The sequence below is a fragment of the Puma concolor genome, unplaced genomic scaffold, assembly GCF_028749965.1.
Source record: "Puma concolor isolate L17-30 unplaced genomic scaffold, mPumCon1.1.hap2 unalloc_scaffold_5, whole genome shotgun sequence".
Lineage (NCBI taxonomy): Eukaryota > Metazoa > Chordata > Mammalia > Carnivora > Felidae > Puma > Puma concolor.
The window spans coordinates 652,466-670,494 of record NW_028240258.1 but is presented as its reverse complement, the minus strand read 5'-3'; the positions used below and the strand labels follow the sequence as shown (position 1 = coordinate 670,494).

General features: G+C 36.7%; 1 protein-coding gene across 3 annotated transcripts in view; it reads right to left on the bottom strand.

The window, feature by feature from the left end:
• Positions 1 to 328: 328 nt before the first annotated feature.
• Positions 329 to 18,029, bottom strand: part of LOC147571160 (cullin-4B-like) — a 138,846-nt gene continuing 121,145 nt past the window's right edge. For all 3 annotated transcript variants that reach the window (XM_086696565.1, XM_086696562.1, XM_086696563.1), the window contains 2 exons: positions 2,499 to 2,651; positions 329 to 844 (listed from right to left, as the gene is read on the bottom strand). In XM_086696565.1, the coding sequence (XP_086552691.1) occupies positions 749 to 844; positions 2,499 to 2,651 (249 nt within the window). In that variant the 3' untranslated portion in view covers positions 329 to 748. The remainder of the gene's footprint in view (positions 845 to 2,498; positions 2,652 to 18,029) is intronic.

The window sequence follows — 18,029 nt, the reverse complement described above, 5'->3', positions numbered from 1 at the left end:
CTCAGGGTTCATGGGTTTAAGCCCCTCATCATGGTTGTGCTGATAGCTCAGAGCCTGGAGCTTGCTTCTGATTCTGTGTCTCCCTCTCTCTCTGCCCATCCCCACTCACGCTCTGTTTCTCTCTCTCTCTCTCTCTCTCTCTCTCTCTCTCAAAAATAAACACTACAAAAATTTATATGGCTGAACTAAATGTTTTAAGATGTCTAAAATGATTGTTCTATTATAGGTTAAATTTTAACGTGGTTTACACATGTTAAAATTAAATTGTTATATGATTAATTTCACACCGAAAAACCAACATAAGGACAAATACACAGCAAAACCAATATAAGGACAAATAAATGGCTTTAATACTTAATTTCAAATAGAGTTTAAATCATCCAGATGTATACTTCACAGTGCGATTTTACACTTAAACAGTTATGTATATATGTTGCTTTTTATGAAACTTATTCTTTATTAAACTAATGCATACTACATGTCATCAATATATACTGAAATGAAGGACAGACAGTAAACATTACGAAAATTTCCAGGGAGTTTTAGATCATTACGTATAGTTTAATAGCAACATTAAAAATACATGTCGTTCAGAAAACGGCATACTTTAACTGAGAATGCTGATGAAAATTTAATTCTGCATTTGTATTTTAATGCACCGCTTTTATTCATGTGTCAGTGGAATATTTTAATCAATTAACAGGACTATGAGTCAACTACTATAAGTAGAAATAGTAAGGCCAGATGTTCATGCAATATACTTGTACTCGTTTGGATTTTCTTTATCTCTTTCCATGTAGTCTCTGTCAATTAAAGATTCTACTCTCGTCTTCAGATCAGAAGGCTACAAAATAAATTATTAATGTTAATAAAAATGAAATCACAGCATTTTATTTTCTACTCTCATCCCAAATACATCACATTTTGTATCTCATATTTTCATTATTCGTAATTTTCAGGAAACAATAAATTTATTAACTAAAATATTACTATAATCAAATCTGAAATACATTAGAAAGGTGCTAACTAGGAATACAGTACAACTAATACATAAAGAACAGAATAAAATGCATCTGGGATGCATCTTGGTAAAAAAAAATCATACTTTCAATTTCTTTAATAAAAAGAAGTTATACTCATTAACTATGCCACATAAGGAAGGCTCTAAAATATAGAAGACAGCCAATACCTTAGGCACAGATGTTTCTATTATGCACATGGTTAGTTATGGTGTACGGATTGAACTCACTAGAAATCACATTAAAGAAAGTAATTCTGTAATTTACTAAATAATAAGCACCCCAGTTGAGCCATGTGTAGAGCACTGCAGAGAACTCGAAGAGTTTTTTTTTTTTCTCAAGGGAAAAAACAGCTTTTAAATTTAAAAAATCAAGAGTACAACATTGATAAAGTAGCAGCTACAGCTAATAATTCCTTAGCACTTACTATATGCTTCAGGAAACTCTTTTGTCTTAGTAACATTTGAGTAAGTCGTTAATATTATCACCCTCCGTGAGGAAGTGGAGATACACACGTTATGTAAAGTTGGCAAGAGTCAGAAAATGAGAAAGATAGGACGAAGCAGGATTGAAAAAAATCATAGCTGACAGCCTTTGTGAACCAAGCCATAAACATTAGACTAGAAATCGAAGTGTTTGTAGCAATTCTATTTTGATTACTTAGGGTACACAAAACTACAATTTTCATTTTATTTTATGATGACATACGAACCAATAGCTTGACATTTTATTTTTTTATTTTTTTTATAGATGAAATTTATTGTCAAATTGGTTTCCATACAACACCCAGTGCTCATCCCAAAAGGTGCCCTCCTCAATACCCATCACCCACCCTCTCCTCCCTCCCAATAGCTTGACATTTTTAATAAGTATGGCAGAAAAAATTTATTAGAATGTCTAACCTATAAGAATCAGACAAAATAGCTACATATTGTCTTTAAAAAGACTTTTTGAAAATGGTTAAGTAAGCGGTAATTTGCCACATATTGTTAATAATTTGTCAGGTTGTAGTATGTAATAATGTCACAAAGATCAACCGTTATAAGATGTAAAAACAGAGAAAGGACTATCATAGTAAGACCAAAGGCCACTCTGCTAGGAATTCTGAAGTATTTGCTGATAAGCAGTGCAAATAAAGGCAACTTCTAACTGTATTTCATCAAGAAGATACATCAAGGAAGTGAATCTAAACCACGGAGGTACAGTGAAAATACTTAAAATGGATCATGAGACTAATTTCTTTTTCTATTTTTTTGTGTTACCTTTCAAAATGTTACAACTTTTTACTTATAAAATTGATAAAATTTAATAACCTAATACAGTAAACCATAACACAAAAAGGGACCTAAGTCCTGTGATAATCACACTCACAATTTTTACTCCGTATCACAGATACATTTTTACTTGAAATTACTTTATAAACCTATGGTTTTATTCAAAAGTACTCAACGCCACTGGATTTTTGGTAGATTTGTTTACCTGTACTGTAAATTTTAGCTGGTTATACAATTCTGAGAGAAGTACACTGTGGGTAAGTGTTTTCCTTATCTTCATAATGCGAACAATTGCAGCATCAATCTGATATCGTCGATCTTGGAAAACTCTCTGTGTGGTGATGGTACGTTCCTCTATCTAATGAAAATAATTGAAAGATAAAATGACAATACGTAAAATTTCAATAATAATTAAACTGTTATGAAAATTAAAGGTTTCAAAGGATGACTTTTTGTAAAAACAGAACAGTAACAGAAACGATACATAATTCACTTTTGCTTCTATTGGAAACCTTTTATATACTAAACTTTTTGGATTTAAGTTTGTATTAAGTCATCCTCAATTTTAGAGTCCTTTTAGCCAGAAAAGCTATTAATAGGAAAGCACTGTGCTATGGTTTGAGCAGTTCTTTTAAACAAGTTAGTTGTACGACTTCGGTGGTAATAAACACACTCTTGCAATTCTATATGTTTCAAGATACCATATTTAAATGTCATGTCATAGATACAAAGTAAAGCTTATCTTGTACATATAAAGTCACTCCATTATTAATTATTCTATTTATTCAAGCTAAAGCTTTTTTTCTATTTTACTTTACATTAAATCATATATTTCAGAGACTTTTCTTATTTTAACTTCTGGCAATTAGAAAAGGATATGTGTAACAAAGCTTTTTTTTTTTAATTTTCGTATGTATATTATTTTTTTGAATTTTTTAAAATGCTTATTTATTTTTGAGACAATGCGAGAGACAGAGTGCAAGCGGTGGTGGGCGGACAGAGGGAGACACACAGAATCTTAAGCAGGCTCCAGGCTCTGAGCTGTCAGCACAGAGCCCTATGGGGAGTTTGAACTCAGGAACCATGAGCTCATGACCTGAGCTGAAGTCAGACACTTAACGGACAGAGCCACTCAGGCACCCTATAAGTATATTCTATAAAAAAAATAAAAAATAAAAAAAAATTTTTTTTTGAACTTCTAACTGCAAATGTTTTTCATTCATATCCTAAACCTTCAACAGTGATCCTCCAAATCATCTGAGTTTCCAGGAGTATATAATCTTTCGAATTGCCTTCTGGGTTCCAAATTCCAAATAAAGCCTTCCAAAGTCTCAAAGCAAGAGCTGCTTACTTTTAATTTGTCAGTATTTTCTTTATTTTTACTACTTCGTTTTCTGTGTGTGCTTCATCATTACATTTTCTTAAATGCCCATTTCATACTTCTCATTTTTAAGATGATCTCAACTCCTGTTTTACCAGTAAAGCTTTAAATACACTATGTCTAATAAAACTATCTTAGTTTATCTTCTACCATTCATACATACATTTTTTATTGAAGTGGAATCACAAAATACAAAATTAACAATTTTAAAATGGTTTATGGGGCGCCTGGGTGGCGCAGTCGGTTAAGCGTCCGACTTCAGCCAGGTCACGATCTCGCGGTCCGGGAGTTCGAGCCCCGCGTCAGGCTCTGGGCTGATGGCTCAGAGCCTGGAGCCTGTTTCCGATTCTGTGTCTCCCTCTCTCTCTGCCCCTCCCCCGTTCATGCTCTGTCTCTCTCTGTCCCAAAAATAAATAAACGTTGAAAAAAAAAGTTAAAATGGTTTAAAAATTTTAAATATACAGTTGGAAGCATTTAAGTATACTCAAAATGTTGTGCAACCACTATTTCTCTCTAGTTTCAAAACATTTTTGCCACTCAAGAAAACACCCTGTGCACATTAAGTAATCATTCATCATTTCCCATTCACTCATGATGTGGTTACCACTACTCTTCTTAAGTATGGATTTTATGACTTTTCAAATATAATATGGAAAGAACTATACTATAACTGACCTGTTATGTCTGCCTTCGGTCACTTAGCATAAGGTTTTATACACAAAATACTTCTATACACATAAATAATGCTTTTTATACATAATGAAGGGTAATTCTTACTGAAGGATGTATTGGTACTTTGTTTCTTTTATATATATGAGTAATATTTCATTGTATGAGTACAATACAATTTACTTATCCATTTATCCAATGATGGACATCTGGGTTATTTCCATTTTGGCTACTGTAAATAATTCTGCAAGAAATTCTTGTGACAAGCTTCAGTGGACATATATTATTTTCTCTTTAATGGTTAATGAGAATAGCTGAGTCAAATGGTCACTCTGAGTTTAACTGAGAAATCTCAAACTATTTTGCACAGGTGCTGCAATACTACATATTCACACCAGAAACGCACAGGATTCATATTTCTTTTAAAAACCTCTTTGTATCTGATTTGTCGATTCAAGCCATCTGGGAGTAATGTGGAATCTCACTGTAATTTTGACTCAGGTACATTTGAAGACCAATGATGATGAGCATTCTCTCATTTGTTTGTGGACCATCTGAATAACTTCTCTCAAGAAATATCTATTCAAGTTCCTTTTCTTAACGTTTATTTATTTTTGAGACAGAGAGAGACAGAGCATGAGCAGGGGAGGGGCAGAGAGAGGGAGACACAGAATGTGAAACAGGCTCCAGGCTATGAGCTGTCAGCACAGAGCCCGACGCAGGGCTCGAACTCACGGACCGTGAGATCATGACCTGAGCCGAAGTCGGACGCTTAACTGACTGAGCCACCCAGGCGCCCCATCAAGTTCTTTGTTATCGAGATTACTTTTTATTTTTTATATTTTTTATTTTTTTATATGGTTAAGAGTCTGTGAATTGGAACATATATGCAGTTATATGCATACACATACATATGCATATATAATGTGTAGATATATATATATATATATATATATAAATACATAGATACATAAATGTAAGTACATACACACATATAGATGCATACACACATATATATTCAACTGTAAGTAAAAAACTTACAAGAGACCAAAGGATATTTACATTGATGAAATGGTCAATTCACCAGGAAAATAAAATAATCCTAAACATATATATACCAAACTAAAGGGCCACAAAATAAAATGAAACAAATGCTGACAGAATTTAAGTGAGAAAATATTTGAAAATAATTATTTGAGACTTAATACCACACTTTCAATAATACACAGAACATCTGGATAAAAGATTAATATAGACATAGGAGATGTAAACAACACTATAAGCAAATAGATTAGTAGGCTATACAAAACACCCTAAGCAACAAAATAATCCAAATGTCCATCAGTGGATTGCTGTAATATTACTCATGTATAAAAAAGGGAACAAAGTTGAGGCCACCTGGGTGGCTCAGTTGGTTAGCCACTTGACACTTGATTTCAGTTCAGGTCATGATCTTGCCTTTCACCCTGAGACTGACATTTGCTTTTGGTTCCATGCTGGATGTGGAACCTGCTTAAAATTCTCTCTCTCTCTCTCTCTTTCTGTCTACCTCGCCCCTTCCTGCTGCTTGTACTCTCTCTTAAAAAAAAGAAAAAAAAAAAAAAAAGAGGGGCGCCTGGGTGGCTCAGTCGGTTAAGCAGCCGACTTCGGCTTCGGTCATGATCTCGCGGTCTGTGAGTTCGAGCCCTGCGTTGGGCTCTCTGCTGACAGCCCAGAGCCTGGAGCCTGTTTCAGATTCTGTGTCTCCCTCTCTCTGACCCTTCCCCGTTCATGCTCTGTCTCTCTCTGTCTCAAAAATAAATAAACGTTAAAAAAATTTAAAAAAAAGGAAAGAAGTACACCAGGTAACAAAGCAATAATACAGTTTTGTGAGGTCACTTGGGATGTTTTCGAGAACAAACCATATGTTAGGACAAAAAACGTCACTTAAAATAAATTTTAGGAGAGCAAAATCACTAAAAATATTTTCTACAATCAATCAAGAAAGAAAATGACAGGGATATAAATAGCAGACCCTTAAATATCCAATAGACTAAAAACTAAATCATCAGGGGAAACAGAAGATATTTAGAAAAGAATCAGAAAGAATAGAAAGTCAAAAATAAAACTGTGGAATGCTGCATAGCAGTGCCCAAAGGGAAATTTTTTTTTTTCAACGTTTATTTATTTTTGGGACAGAGAGAGACAGAGCATGAACGGGGGAGGGGCAGAGAGAGAGGGAGACACAGAATCCGAAACAGGCTCCAGGCTCTGAGCCATCAGCCCAGAGCCTGACGCGGGGCTCGAACTCACGGACCGCGAGATCGTGACCTGGCTGAAATCGGACGCTTAACCGACTGTGCCACCCAGGCGCCCCAAGGGAAATTTAAAGCTATAAATGCACACCTAACAGAGAGAGGGGGATCTCAAATTGATAACATAAGAAACCAGAAAAAGAAAAGTAAACTCAAGCCAGTGGAAGGAAAGAAATCGTAAGATCAGAGACAAACACAATAAAGAATAAAACAGACAATCAGTGAAACAAGCTGGTTCTTTGAAAATATTTGCAAAATAGGTAAAACTTACTTTCACTACGAAAAGAGATGGATTTCTTTACCAAAGTCTTGCACAACTAGGGGAAGCTGGGCACCGTCTCATCTGGCTTCCTTTCTACCATGGTAGAGCTTTTCAGCTTTTTCTGCCTCTCATCTTGAGTGAAGAGGTGATGCTATCTGTCTTAGCCATTTCACTGCATCCAAACTTACTTTATCTTTGTTTTGCTCTACCATAGAGGTGGAATTAATGTCTCCTGTTAATCCTCGACTTCTACCAAGACTCTTCCATTCCTGGGTATCTCTCTCAATTCTTTTGTTTTCCCCCAGCAGTTTGTTTTACCCCCAGCAGTACCACTGTCATTTGTCTTACTCTTTACTTGCTAAAGCACAGCGATGGAGAAGGGATCATTCTGTTTTTCTGACTCACCGTCAAACTTAAGTTAGCCTTTTGTGCCTGTGTCTTGAAGGTAGCCCCTTTTATTCCATTTTATCCCACTGCAATTGCTAAATATCTTCAAAAGTCTTAAGAGTACAACACTTTTCTACTTCTTTATAGTTAAGAGAAGTTTTCTCTTACATTTTCCCTTTACTGTGTCAAAAGTTAAATGTTTATTGTTTCCCCCTGGTGGTTTAGGATTTTATTTGTAAAAGAAGAGTCCAGGCATTTCTTGCAGTGAAATTTGTGTGTCTCTTTAAGGCTGTTCTGTAGGGGAGAGCTCTCTCTGGTTTCTGTGTAACCTTTCCTCTGAGTTCTCACTTATTGAGATCTGTAGGATAAATCTGAACTCCTACTATGTCTTCATTTCCATATATTTTATATCTCATAGTAATTTTATCAAGCCTTTAACAATATGTTAAAATAATATCATACCCACAGGTATAGAGGTTACTTCCTTTTAGGCTAACGTGAGTCTGTACTTGTGTTTTGCCTCTCTTTAGATTTAGCTCAACTCAATAAAAGTTATATTTTGAAGACTATCCACTTGATTTTTGCTGTAAAGTTAGAGGGATTATAGGCCAATATTCCTGATGAGTACAGATATAAAAATCCTCAACAATATATTATCAAATCAAATGCAACAATACATTAAAAGAATCATAGAAAAAGATCAAGTGCGATTTATTTAAGAGATTCAGGGTGGGTGGTTCAACATCTGCATAGCAATCACTGTAACAAAACACACTGGAAATGCATGATGGGGCATGTGGGTGTCTCAGTTGGTTGAGTTAAGATTCTCTCTCTCTTCTTATATCTTCTCCCCACTCTCTCTCTCTCTCTAAAATAAATGCGATGAAAAATATTTTTAAAATGGACGACAAAGAAAAAAAGGAGTGGCAAAAATCATGATCATATCAACAAGGCTGGAAAAGCATCTGATATAATCCAAAACTTATTTGTGCCCAAAACTCTCAACAAGGTGGACAGAGAGAAATGTACCTCAACATAATAAAGACCATGAATGACAAACACACAGCTAACATCACATTGAATGGTGAAACTTATTCCTGTAAGATCAGGAATAAGACAAGAATGCCTTCTCACCACTACTACTTAACACAGTACTGGAAGTCCTAGCCATAGCAATAAGATAAGAAAAAGAAACACAGGCAATCAAATTATAAGAGAAGTAAACTATCCCTATTTACATAAACCAACACGATACTATATGGAGAAAACCCTAAGGACTCCAGTAAAATATGATTAAAACTAAGTTATGAGTTCAATCAATTTACAAGCAGGTTAAGTGTTATGTTCTATACACTATTAGTTAACTATAAAAAATAGAAAACAATCCACTGACAATTGCACACGAAGCACAAATAAAATAAATGTAAGCATGAAAAAAAAAGCAATCCATCTAAAAAGGGGGCAGAGGAACGGAACTGTAAGATTGGTAAATGAAACTGATGATGACACAAATATATTGAAAGATACACCATGCATTTGGACTGAAAAAAAAATAATATTATTAAAATATCCTGGCCACCCAAAGCAGTCTAAAGATTCAATACAATCTCTATTGAAAACAATGGCATCTTCTAGAAAACTAGGGAAAAAAAATCCTAAAATGTATATGGAACCACAAAGGACCTTGAATGATCAAAGAAATCTTGAGAAAGAAGTACAAGCTGGAGATAATCAGGCTTTCTTATTTCCAACTATACTATAAGGATGCGTTATCAAAGTAGGGTGGTACTAGCACAACAACAGATACATGGAATACACAGTCCAGGGATAAACCCATCTTAACACAGGTAAATTAGTCTTTGGCAAAGGAGGCAAGAATAAACACTGGGGAAAGACTGGCTCTTCAACAAATGTTGTTGGGAAAACTCAACAGCTACTTGCAAATAAAGTTGAAACTGGACTCCTTGCTTACATCATATACAAGATAAACTAAAGGGGGATTAATGAGTTAAATATAAGACTGGAAACTACTAGAAGAAAACCAGGTAGTGAATCCCTGACATCGGTCTCAGCAATGTGTGCGTATATACATATATTTGATCTGTCTCCTCAGAAAAGTGAACAAAAACAAAATAAACAAATGAAACCAAATCAAACTAAAAGTCTTTTCCATGGCAAAAAACAAAAAACAAAAAAACAAACAAACGAAAAAACCACCTAAAAACACAAACAACAACCAAAACCCCACCAACAAAATAAAAAGACATTGTACTGGTTCAGGAAATTTACATATTTGCAAGTGATAGAACTGTAAGGGATTAATAGCTAAAATACATAAAGAACTCACACAACTCAGTATCCACAAACATGCAAACAGTCAATCCAACTAAAAACAGGGTAGAGGGCATGAACAGATATCTCTTCAAAGAAGAAATTCAGATGGTTAAGAGACACAGGAAAAAAGGCTCAACATCAATGATCATCAGGGAAATGAAAATCAGAACCACAATGACGTATCTCCTCACACCTGTCAGAACTGCTATTATCAAAAACACCAGAAATAAAACTAGAAAATTCCCCAGATAGCCAGAGCAATCCTGAAAAAGGAAAACAAAACTGGAGGTATCACAATTCCAGATTTCAAGATTACCAAGTTTTTGTCATCAAGAGAGTATGGTACTGGCGCAAAATACAGACATGTATATCGACAAAATAGAACAGAAAACCCAGAAAGAGACCCACAATTATATGATTAACTCGTCTTTGACAAAACAGAAAAGAATGGAAAAAAGACAGTCCCTTCAACAAATGGGGTTGGGACAGCGGGAGGGGAGGGGAGGGGAGGGGAGGGGAGGGGAGGGGCAGGGAGGGGAGGGGAGGGGAGGGGAGGGGAGGGGAGGGGAGAGGAGGGCAGGGCAGGGCAGGGCAGGGCAGGGCAGGGGAGGGGAGGGGAGGGCAGGGCAGGGCAGGGAAAGGAAGGGAAGGGAAGGGAAGGGAAAGCAAACCGGAACTAATTAATGGGAGTTCATCAAGATAAAAAGGTTGTGCAGAGCAAAAGGGAACAATCAACAAAACTAAAAGGAAGCTTATGGAACCTGGGGAATAAGCTTAGGAATTCCCTGGGCTTGCACTGATGGATTAACAAGGCATAAAGAATTATAAAGCTATAGGATGCGGACACCCAAGTCTGGGTAAATAAGATTAGGTAATTAGCATAGGGAGGGTGGGGCTAAGCCCCCAGTACAGACAGGGTGAGGCAAAGGCCAAATATAGAACAAAGGTATATGAGGTAAACAAGATCAGGTATACAGGGCAGAAACGCCCCCCCCCCCCCCCCCCCAATTTAGTACTATAGCACAAAGTTGTTTTCTCAGGAAGGAAGGACCAAATTAGGTAAACTAGGTAAACAGGTAAACAGGGAGATAAATCACTGTGAGGTGAAGCTGCCCAGACCAGAGCTAATTAGCAAAACAAAGGTGCCTTGTTGACCCTGAGGTAGCATGCTCTTTCTTGTCCCCTAAGCCAGTTTAGGTAAACAGAGGCGATGTCTCATGTTTGCTGTAAACAACCTTCTGCCTGGCCACAGGACGCCAGGGTTTTGTTTTGTATTAGCCCAAACTCCTAACCCCACAGATCTTCAAAACCCCCTTTTCGTCATGTCCATAGTTAATGTTAACAGTCTCATTGTCTCTTTGTGTATGTCCATTACAAGGCTTCTAAGCCTTCAGATCCTAAAAAAACAGAGCAAGGACTCTTAATCAGGGCTCTTGTCTTCTCCCTGACATTAGCCATCTCTCATATTTTAATCCTGCATCCCGCTTTCTTGCTAGACGAGAAAGAGCTCCAGACCCAGAGTCTACAACAATGGAACAGGAGAGGATAGTTGCAAACAATGTATCTGATGAGGGTTAGTATCCAAACTCTATAAGGAAATCATCAAACTCAACACCCAAAAAACAAACAACTCAATTAAGGAAAGGGAAGAAGACATCAATACAAACTTTTCAAACATCACAACCAGAAGGTGAACAGACTCATGAAAAGATGTTCCACATCTCTCATCACCAGGGAAGTACAAATCAAAACCACAATGAGATACCACCTCACACCTGTCAGAATGGCTACAATTAACACAAGAAACAACAGGTGTTGGTGAAGATGCAGACAAAGGACTACCCTCCTGCGCTTGGTAGGACAGCAAACTTGTGTAGCCATTCTGGAGAACAGTATGGAAACTCCTCAGAAACCTAAAAATAGAACTACCCTAAAATACAGCAATTGCACTATGAGGTATTTACCCAAAGGATACAAAAATAAAAATTCAAAGGGTCCATGAAACCTAATATTTATAGCCAAGCTAATTATAAAGCCAAACTAGGGAGAAAGCCCAAGTCAGTTTCACTGACTGATGAAAGAAAGGATAAAGAAAATGTGGTACAGATGTGCCTGGATGGCTCAGTTGGTTAAGCGTCAGACTTTGGCTCAGGTCATGATCTCACAACTCGTGAGTTCAATCCCCGTGTCAGGCTCTGTGCTGACACCTTGGAGCCTGAAGATTCTGTGTCTCGTTCCGTCTCTGGCCTTCACCTGCTTGTGCACGCGCTCTCTCTCTCTCTCGCTCTCTCTCTCTGAAAAATAAACATTTAAGCTAAAAAAAAAACAAAACACAACAAACCAGATGTAGTATATATGTACAATGGAATATTACTTAGAAGGTATTATGCTAAGTGAAATAATTCTGAGAAAGACAGACCATATGATTTCACTCATATGTAGATTTTAAGTGGGAGATGGGCTAGATGGGTGATGGGTATTAAAATGGAAGTTGTGATGAGCACTGGGTGTTGTTTACAAATCGCTGAATTTTACTCCTGAAACCAATACTGCACTGCATGTTAACTAAAATTTAAATTAAAAAAATAACTTCAGTGACTGTAATTTTGGAATACTTACCAATCAAATGAGTAATCTGTGACAGATGACTGTAAAGTAAGACAGATTAAACAGGTAGTGTTTTATGCTAATTAAGTTACTGTCAACAGAATTATCTACTGTTACATCTACAAGATGTTTTATATTAGCCCATTAACTACTAATCAAAAACCCACACTAGTTTCACAAAGGAGAGAAAATCAGACACTGTAACTGTAAAAAATCACCCATTCTCAAAGGTAAGACAGTAACAGATGAAAAACGGATCAATGGTACTATAGGACTACCAGAAACAATGAACAAGATGGCATTAGTTAGTATGTATCAAGAAACAGCATATAGATGGATTGAATTTTCGAATCTACAAAGTGGAAGAGATTGAAAATAAGACCCAATTATTTTCTGCCTTCAGGAGATTCCATTCATTTTAAAGACTTAGATACAATATTAAGTGGCGTTATTCCATACACAGGAATCCAAAAGAAAGACAAAGTGGCTATATTAATATCAAGCAACACAGAATAAGCCAATATGGTCACTGTCAGATAATGATAAAGTAGACAAGTCATTACGAAGATACAACATTGATAAATATATACACATTCAAGATTGATCAGGTCATTTACATATATTATGTAAATAGAGATCTGAAGGGAAAAATTGATAATAATGGAAAACAGAGAATAAGATATAATAAATAATAATAGTGTGCACTTCAAAACCACTTCCAGCAGTGAGTAAATCATACACAAACAGAACACTGAGAGGAAAACACTGACCTTGAAAAATACATTCCATCCATTCCAGTAGTATATTACACATTTCTTTCAAATACATATAGAATATTTTTCAGGACGATATGATAGACCACAAACACATTTTAGCAAATTTAGTAAGACTGAAATATCAAGTACTTATTTGATCACAATGATTATTAACAATATATCAACAACCAGGGGCGCCTGGGTGGCGCAGTCGGTTAAGCGTCCGACTTCAGCCAGGTCACGATCTCGCGGTCCGGGAGTTTGAGCCCCGCATCGGGCTCTGGGCTGATGGCTCAGAGCCTGGAGCCTGTTTCCGATTCTGTGTCTCCCTCTCTCTCTGCCCCTCCCCCGTTCATGCTCTGTCTCTCTCTGTCCCGAAAATAAATAAAAAACGTTGAAAAAAAAAAAAACAAAAAAACAATATATCAACAACTGGAAAGCTTGCAAACTTACAAACAGATAGGAAATTAGCTACACATTCCTTAAGGGGAAAAAAAAAACAAACCAACTATGGACTAAAGAAGAAATCAAGGGGAATTTTTTTTTAAATTTTATCTGTAATTCTTTAAAATTCCAGTATAACTAACACAGTGTTAAATTAGTCTCAGGTGTATTGCATAACGATTCAACAATTCTATACACTATTCAGTGCTCATCACAGTAAGTGTACTCCTTTTCCCCTTCACTGATTTCACCCATTCTTCCACTGAACTGTTCACTGGTAACCATCAGAATATTCTCTCTGATGAAGAATCTCTTTTTTTCTTTGTTCATTTGCTTTGTATCCTGAATTCCTCATATAACTTGTGGAAATCATATGGTATTTGTCTTTCTCTTATTTCACGTTTCTCTTATTTCACGTTAACATTTTACGCTCTAGCTCTGTTTATATGGTTGCAATGGCAAAAATTTCGTTCTTTTTTATGGCAGAATAACATTCACGTGTAGGTGTTTATGTGTGTCACATCATTACCCATTCATCTATTGATGGATCCTCAAGTTGCTTCTGTATCTTGACTGTTGTAAATAATGCAGAAATAAACATAAACACAGAGGTGCATAAATCTTTCTGAATTCGTAGGGTAAAGACAACACTGGAATTCCTAGTTCATGTAGTCATTTTATTTCATTTTGTTATTTTTTAATATGAAATTTATTGTCAAATTGATTTCCATACAACACCCAGTGTTCATCCCAACAGGTGCCCTCCCCAATGCCCATCACCCACATTCCTCTCCCTTCCACCCCGATCAACCCTCAGTTTATTCTCAGTTTTTAAGAGTGTCTTATGGTTTGGCTCCCTCCCTCTCTAACTTTATTTTTCCTTCCCCTCCCCCACGGTCTTCTGTTAACTTTCTCTGGATCCACATAAGAGTGAAAACATATAGTATCTGTCTTTCCTGTATGACTTATTTCACTTAGCATAACACTCTCCAGTTCTATCGATGTTCCATGTTCTATCTCAGTTGCTACAAAAGGCCATATTTCATTCGTTCTCATTGCCATGTAGTATTCCATTGTATATATAAGCCACATATTCTTTATCCATTCATCAGTTGATGGACATTTAGGCTCTTTCAAAAATCTGGCTATTGTTGAAAGTGCTGCTATATACATTGGGGTACAAGTGCCCCTATGCATCAGCACTCCTATATCCCTTCGGTAAATTCCTAGCAGTGCTATTGCTGGATCATAGCGTAGACCTATGTTTGATTTTACGAGGAACCTCCACACTGTCTCCAGAGTGGCTGCACCAGTTTGCATTCCCCCCCACAGTGCAAGTGGGTTCCCGTTTCTCCACATCCTCTCCAGCATCTATAGTCTCCTGATTTGTTCATTTTAGCCACTCTGGTGTGAGGTGATATCTCAGTGTGGTTTTGATTTGTATTTCCCTGATGAGGAGTGATGTTAAGCATCTTCTCATGTGCCTGTTGGCCATCTGGATTTCTTCATTGGAAAAGTGTCTATTCACGTTTTCTGCCCATTTCTTCACTGGATTATTTGTTTTTTGGGTGTGGAGTTTGGTAAGTTCTTTATAGACTTAGATACTAACCCTTTATCCAACACATCATTTGCAAATATTTCCCCCTTTCTCTCGGTTGCCTTTTAGTTTTGTTGATTGTTTCCTTTGCATTGCAGAAGCTTGTTATTTTGATGAAGTCCCAATAGTTCATTTTTGCTTTTAATTCCCTTGTCTTTAGAGACATGTAGAGTAAGAAACTGCTGCAGCCGAGGTCAAAGAAGTTGTTGCCTGCTTTTTCATCCAGGGTTTTGATGGTGTCCTGTCTCACATTCAGGTCCTTCATCCAATTTGAGTTTATTTTTGTGAATGGTGTAAGAAACTGTCCTAGTTTCATACTTCTGCATGCTGCTGTCGAGTTCTCCCAGCAACATTTGTTTAAAAAACTGTCTTTTTTTCCATTGGATATTCTTTCTTGCTTTGTCAAAGATTAGTTGGCCATACTTTTTTGGGTCTAATTCTGGAGTCTCTATTGTCTTCCATTGGTCTAAGTATCTGTTTTTGTGCCAATACCATACTCTCTTGATGATTACAGCTTTGTAATAGAGGCTAAAGTCTGGGATTGTGATGGCTCCCACTTTGGTTATTTTCTTTAATATTACTATAATATTTGGGGTAATTTGTGGTTCCATACATTTTTAGGATCCTTTGTTCTAGCTTTGAGAAGAATGCTGGGGCCATTTTGATTGGGATTGCATTGAATGTGTAGATCGTTTTGGGTAGTATTGACATTTTAATAATATTTATTATACCAACCCATGAGCATGGAATGTTTTTCCATTTCTTTGTATCTTCTTCAATTTCCTTCATAAGCTTCCTGCAGTTTTCAGCATACACATCTTTTACATCTTTGGTTAGGTGTATTCCTAGATATTTTATGCTTCTTGCCACAATCGTGAATGGGATAGTTTCTTTACTTGTCGTTCTGTTGCTTCATTATTACTGTACAAGAATGCAACAGATTTCTGTACATTCATTTTGTTTCCTGCGACTTTGCTGAATTCATCTGTCAGTTCTAGGAGGCTTCTGGTGGAGTCTATCAGGTTTTCCACGTATAAAATGTCATCTGCGGAAAGTGAAAGCTTGACTTCATCTTTGCCAGTTTTGATACCTTTGATTTCTTTTTGTTGTCTGATTGCTGACGCTAGCGTTTCCAACATTACGTTAAACAACAGTGGTGAGACTGAACATCCGTGTTATGTTCCTGATCTCAGGGGGAAAAGCTCTCAGCGTTTCCCCACTGAGGATGATATTAGCTTAGGGCTTTTCATAAATGGCTTTTATGAAGTTTAAGTATGTTCCTTCTATCCCGACATTCTTGAGGGTTTGTATTAAGACAAGATGCTGAATTCTGTCAAATGCTTTTTCTGCATCGATTGACAGGATCATATGGTTCTTTTCTTTTCTTCTGTTAATGTGATGTATCACACTGATTGACTTGCAAATGTTGAACCAGTCCTGTGGCCCAGGAATGAATCCCACCTGATCATGGCAAATTCTTTTTATATGCTGTTGAATTCAACTTGCTGGTATCTTATTGAGAATTTTTGCATCCTTATTCATCAGGGATACTGGTTTGTTGTTCTCTTTTTTTTTTTTTTTTTTTTTTTGCTGGGTCTCTGGTTGGGGAATCAACGTATTGCTGGCTTTATAGAATGAGTCTGGAAGTTTTCCTTCCTTATTTTTTTGGAAAAGCTTGAGAAGGATAGGTATTATCTCTGCTTTAAATGTCTGGTTAATTCCCCAGGGAAGCCATCTGGTCCTGGATTCTTATTTGTTGGAAGATTTTTGATAACTTACCGAATTTCTTCACCGGTTATGGGTCTGTTCAAGTTTTCTATTTCTTCCCGTTTGAGTTTTGGAAGTGTGTGGGTGCTTAGGACTTTGTCTGTTCCTTCCAGGTTATCCAGTTTGTTGCCATATAATTTTTCATAGTATTCCCAGATAACTGCTTGTATTTGAAGGATTGGTTGGAATGATTCCATTTTCATTCATGATTGTATCTATTTGGGTCATCTCCCTTTTCTTTTTGAGAAGCCTGGCTAGATAGAGACTTATCAATTTTGTTTATTTTTTCAAAAACCAACTCTTGTTTGCATTGATCTGCTCTACAGTTTTTTGAGATCCTATATTGTTTATATCTGTTCTGATCTTTATACTTTCCCTTCTGCTGCTGGGTTTGGGGTGTCTTTGCTATTCTGCTTCTATTTCCTTTAGGTGTGCTATTAGACTTTGTGTTGCGGATTTTTCTTGTTTCTTGAGAGAGGCCTGGATTGCAATGTAGTTTCCTCTCAGGACTGCCTTCGCTGCATCCCAAAGCGTTGGATTGCATTTTTATTTCATTTGTTTCCATATATTTTCCAATTCCTTTTCCAATTGCCTAGTTGACCCATTCATTCTTTAGTAGGGTGTTCTTTAACCTCCATGCCTTTGGCAGTTTTCCAGACTTTCAACTGTGGTTGATGTCATGTTGCATAGCCTTGTGGTCTGAAAGTATGCATGGTATGATCTCAATTCTTTTATACTTATGAAGGGCTGTTTTGTGACCCAGTAAGTGATCTAACTTGGACAATGTTCCATGTGCATTCGAGAAGAACGTATATTCTGTTGGTTTGGAATGCAGAGATCTAAATATATCTGTCAAGTATATCTGATCCAATGTATCATTCAGGGCCCTCGTTTCTTTACTGATCCTGTGTCTAGATGATCTATCCATTGTTGTAAGTGGGGTATTAAGGTCCCCTGAAATTACCACTTTCTTATCAATAAGTTTGCTTATGTTTGTGATTCACTGTTTTATGTAATTGGGGGCTTCCAAATTCAGTCCGTAGACACTTATAATTGTTAGCTCTTCCTGATGAAGAGACCCTGTAATTATTATATAATGGCCTTCTTCTTCTCTTGTTACAGCCTTTAATTTAAAGTCTAGTTTGTCTGACATACGTATGGCTATTCCAGCTTTATTTTGTCTTCCAGTAGCATGATAGGTAGTTCTGCATCCCCTCACTTTCGATCTGGAGGTGTCCT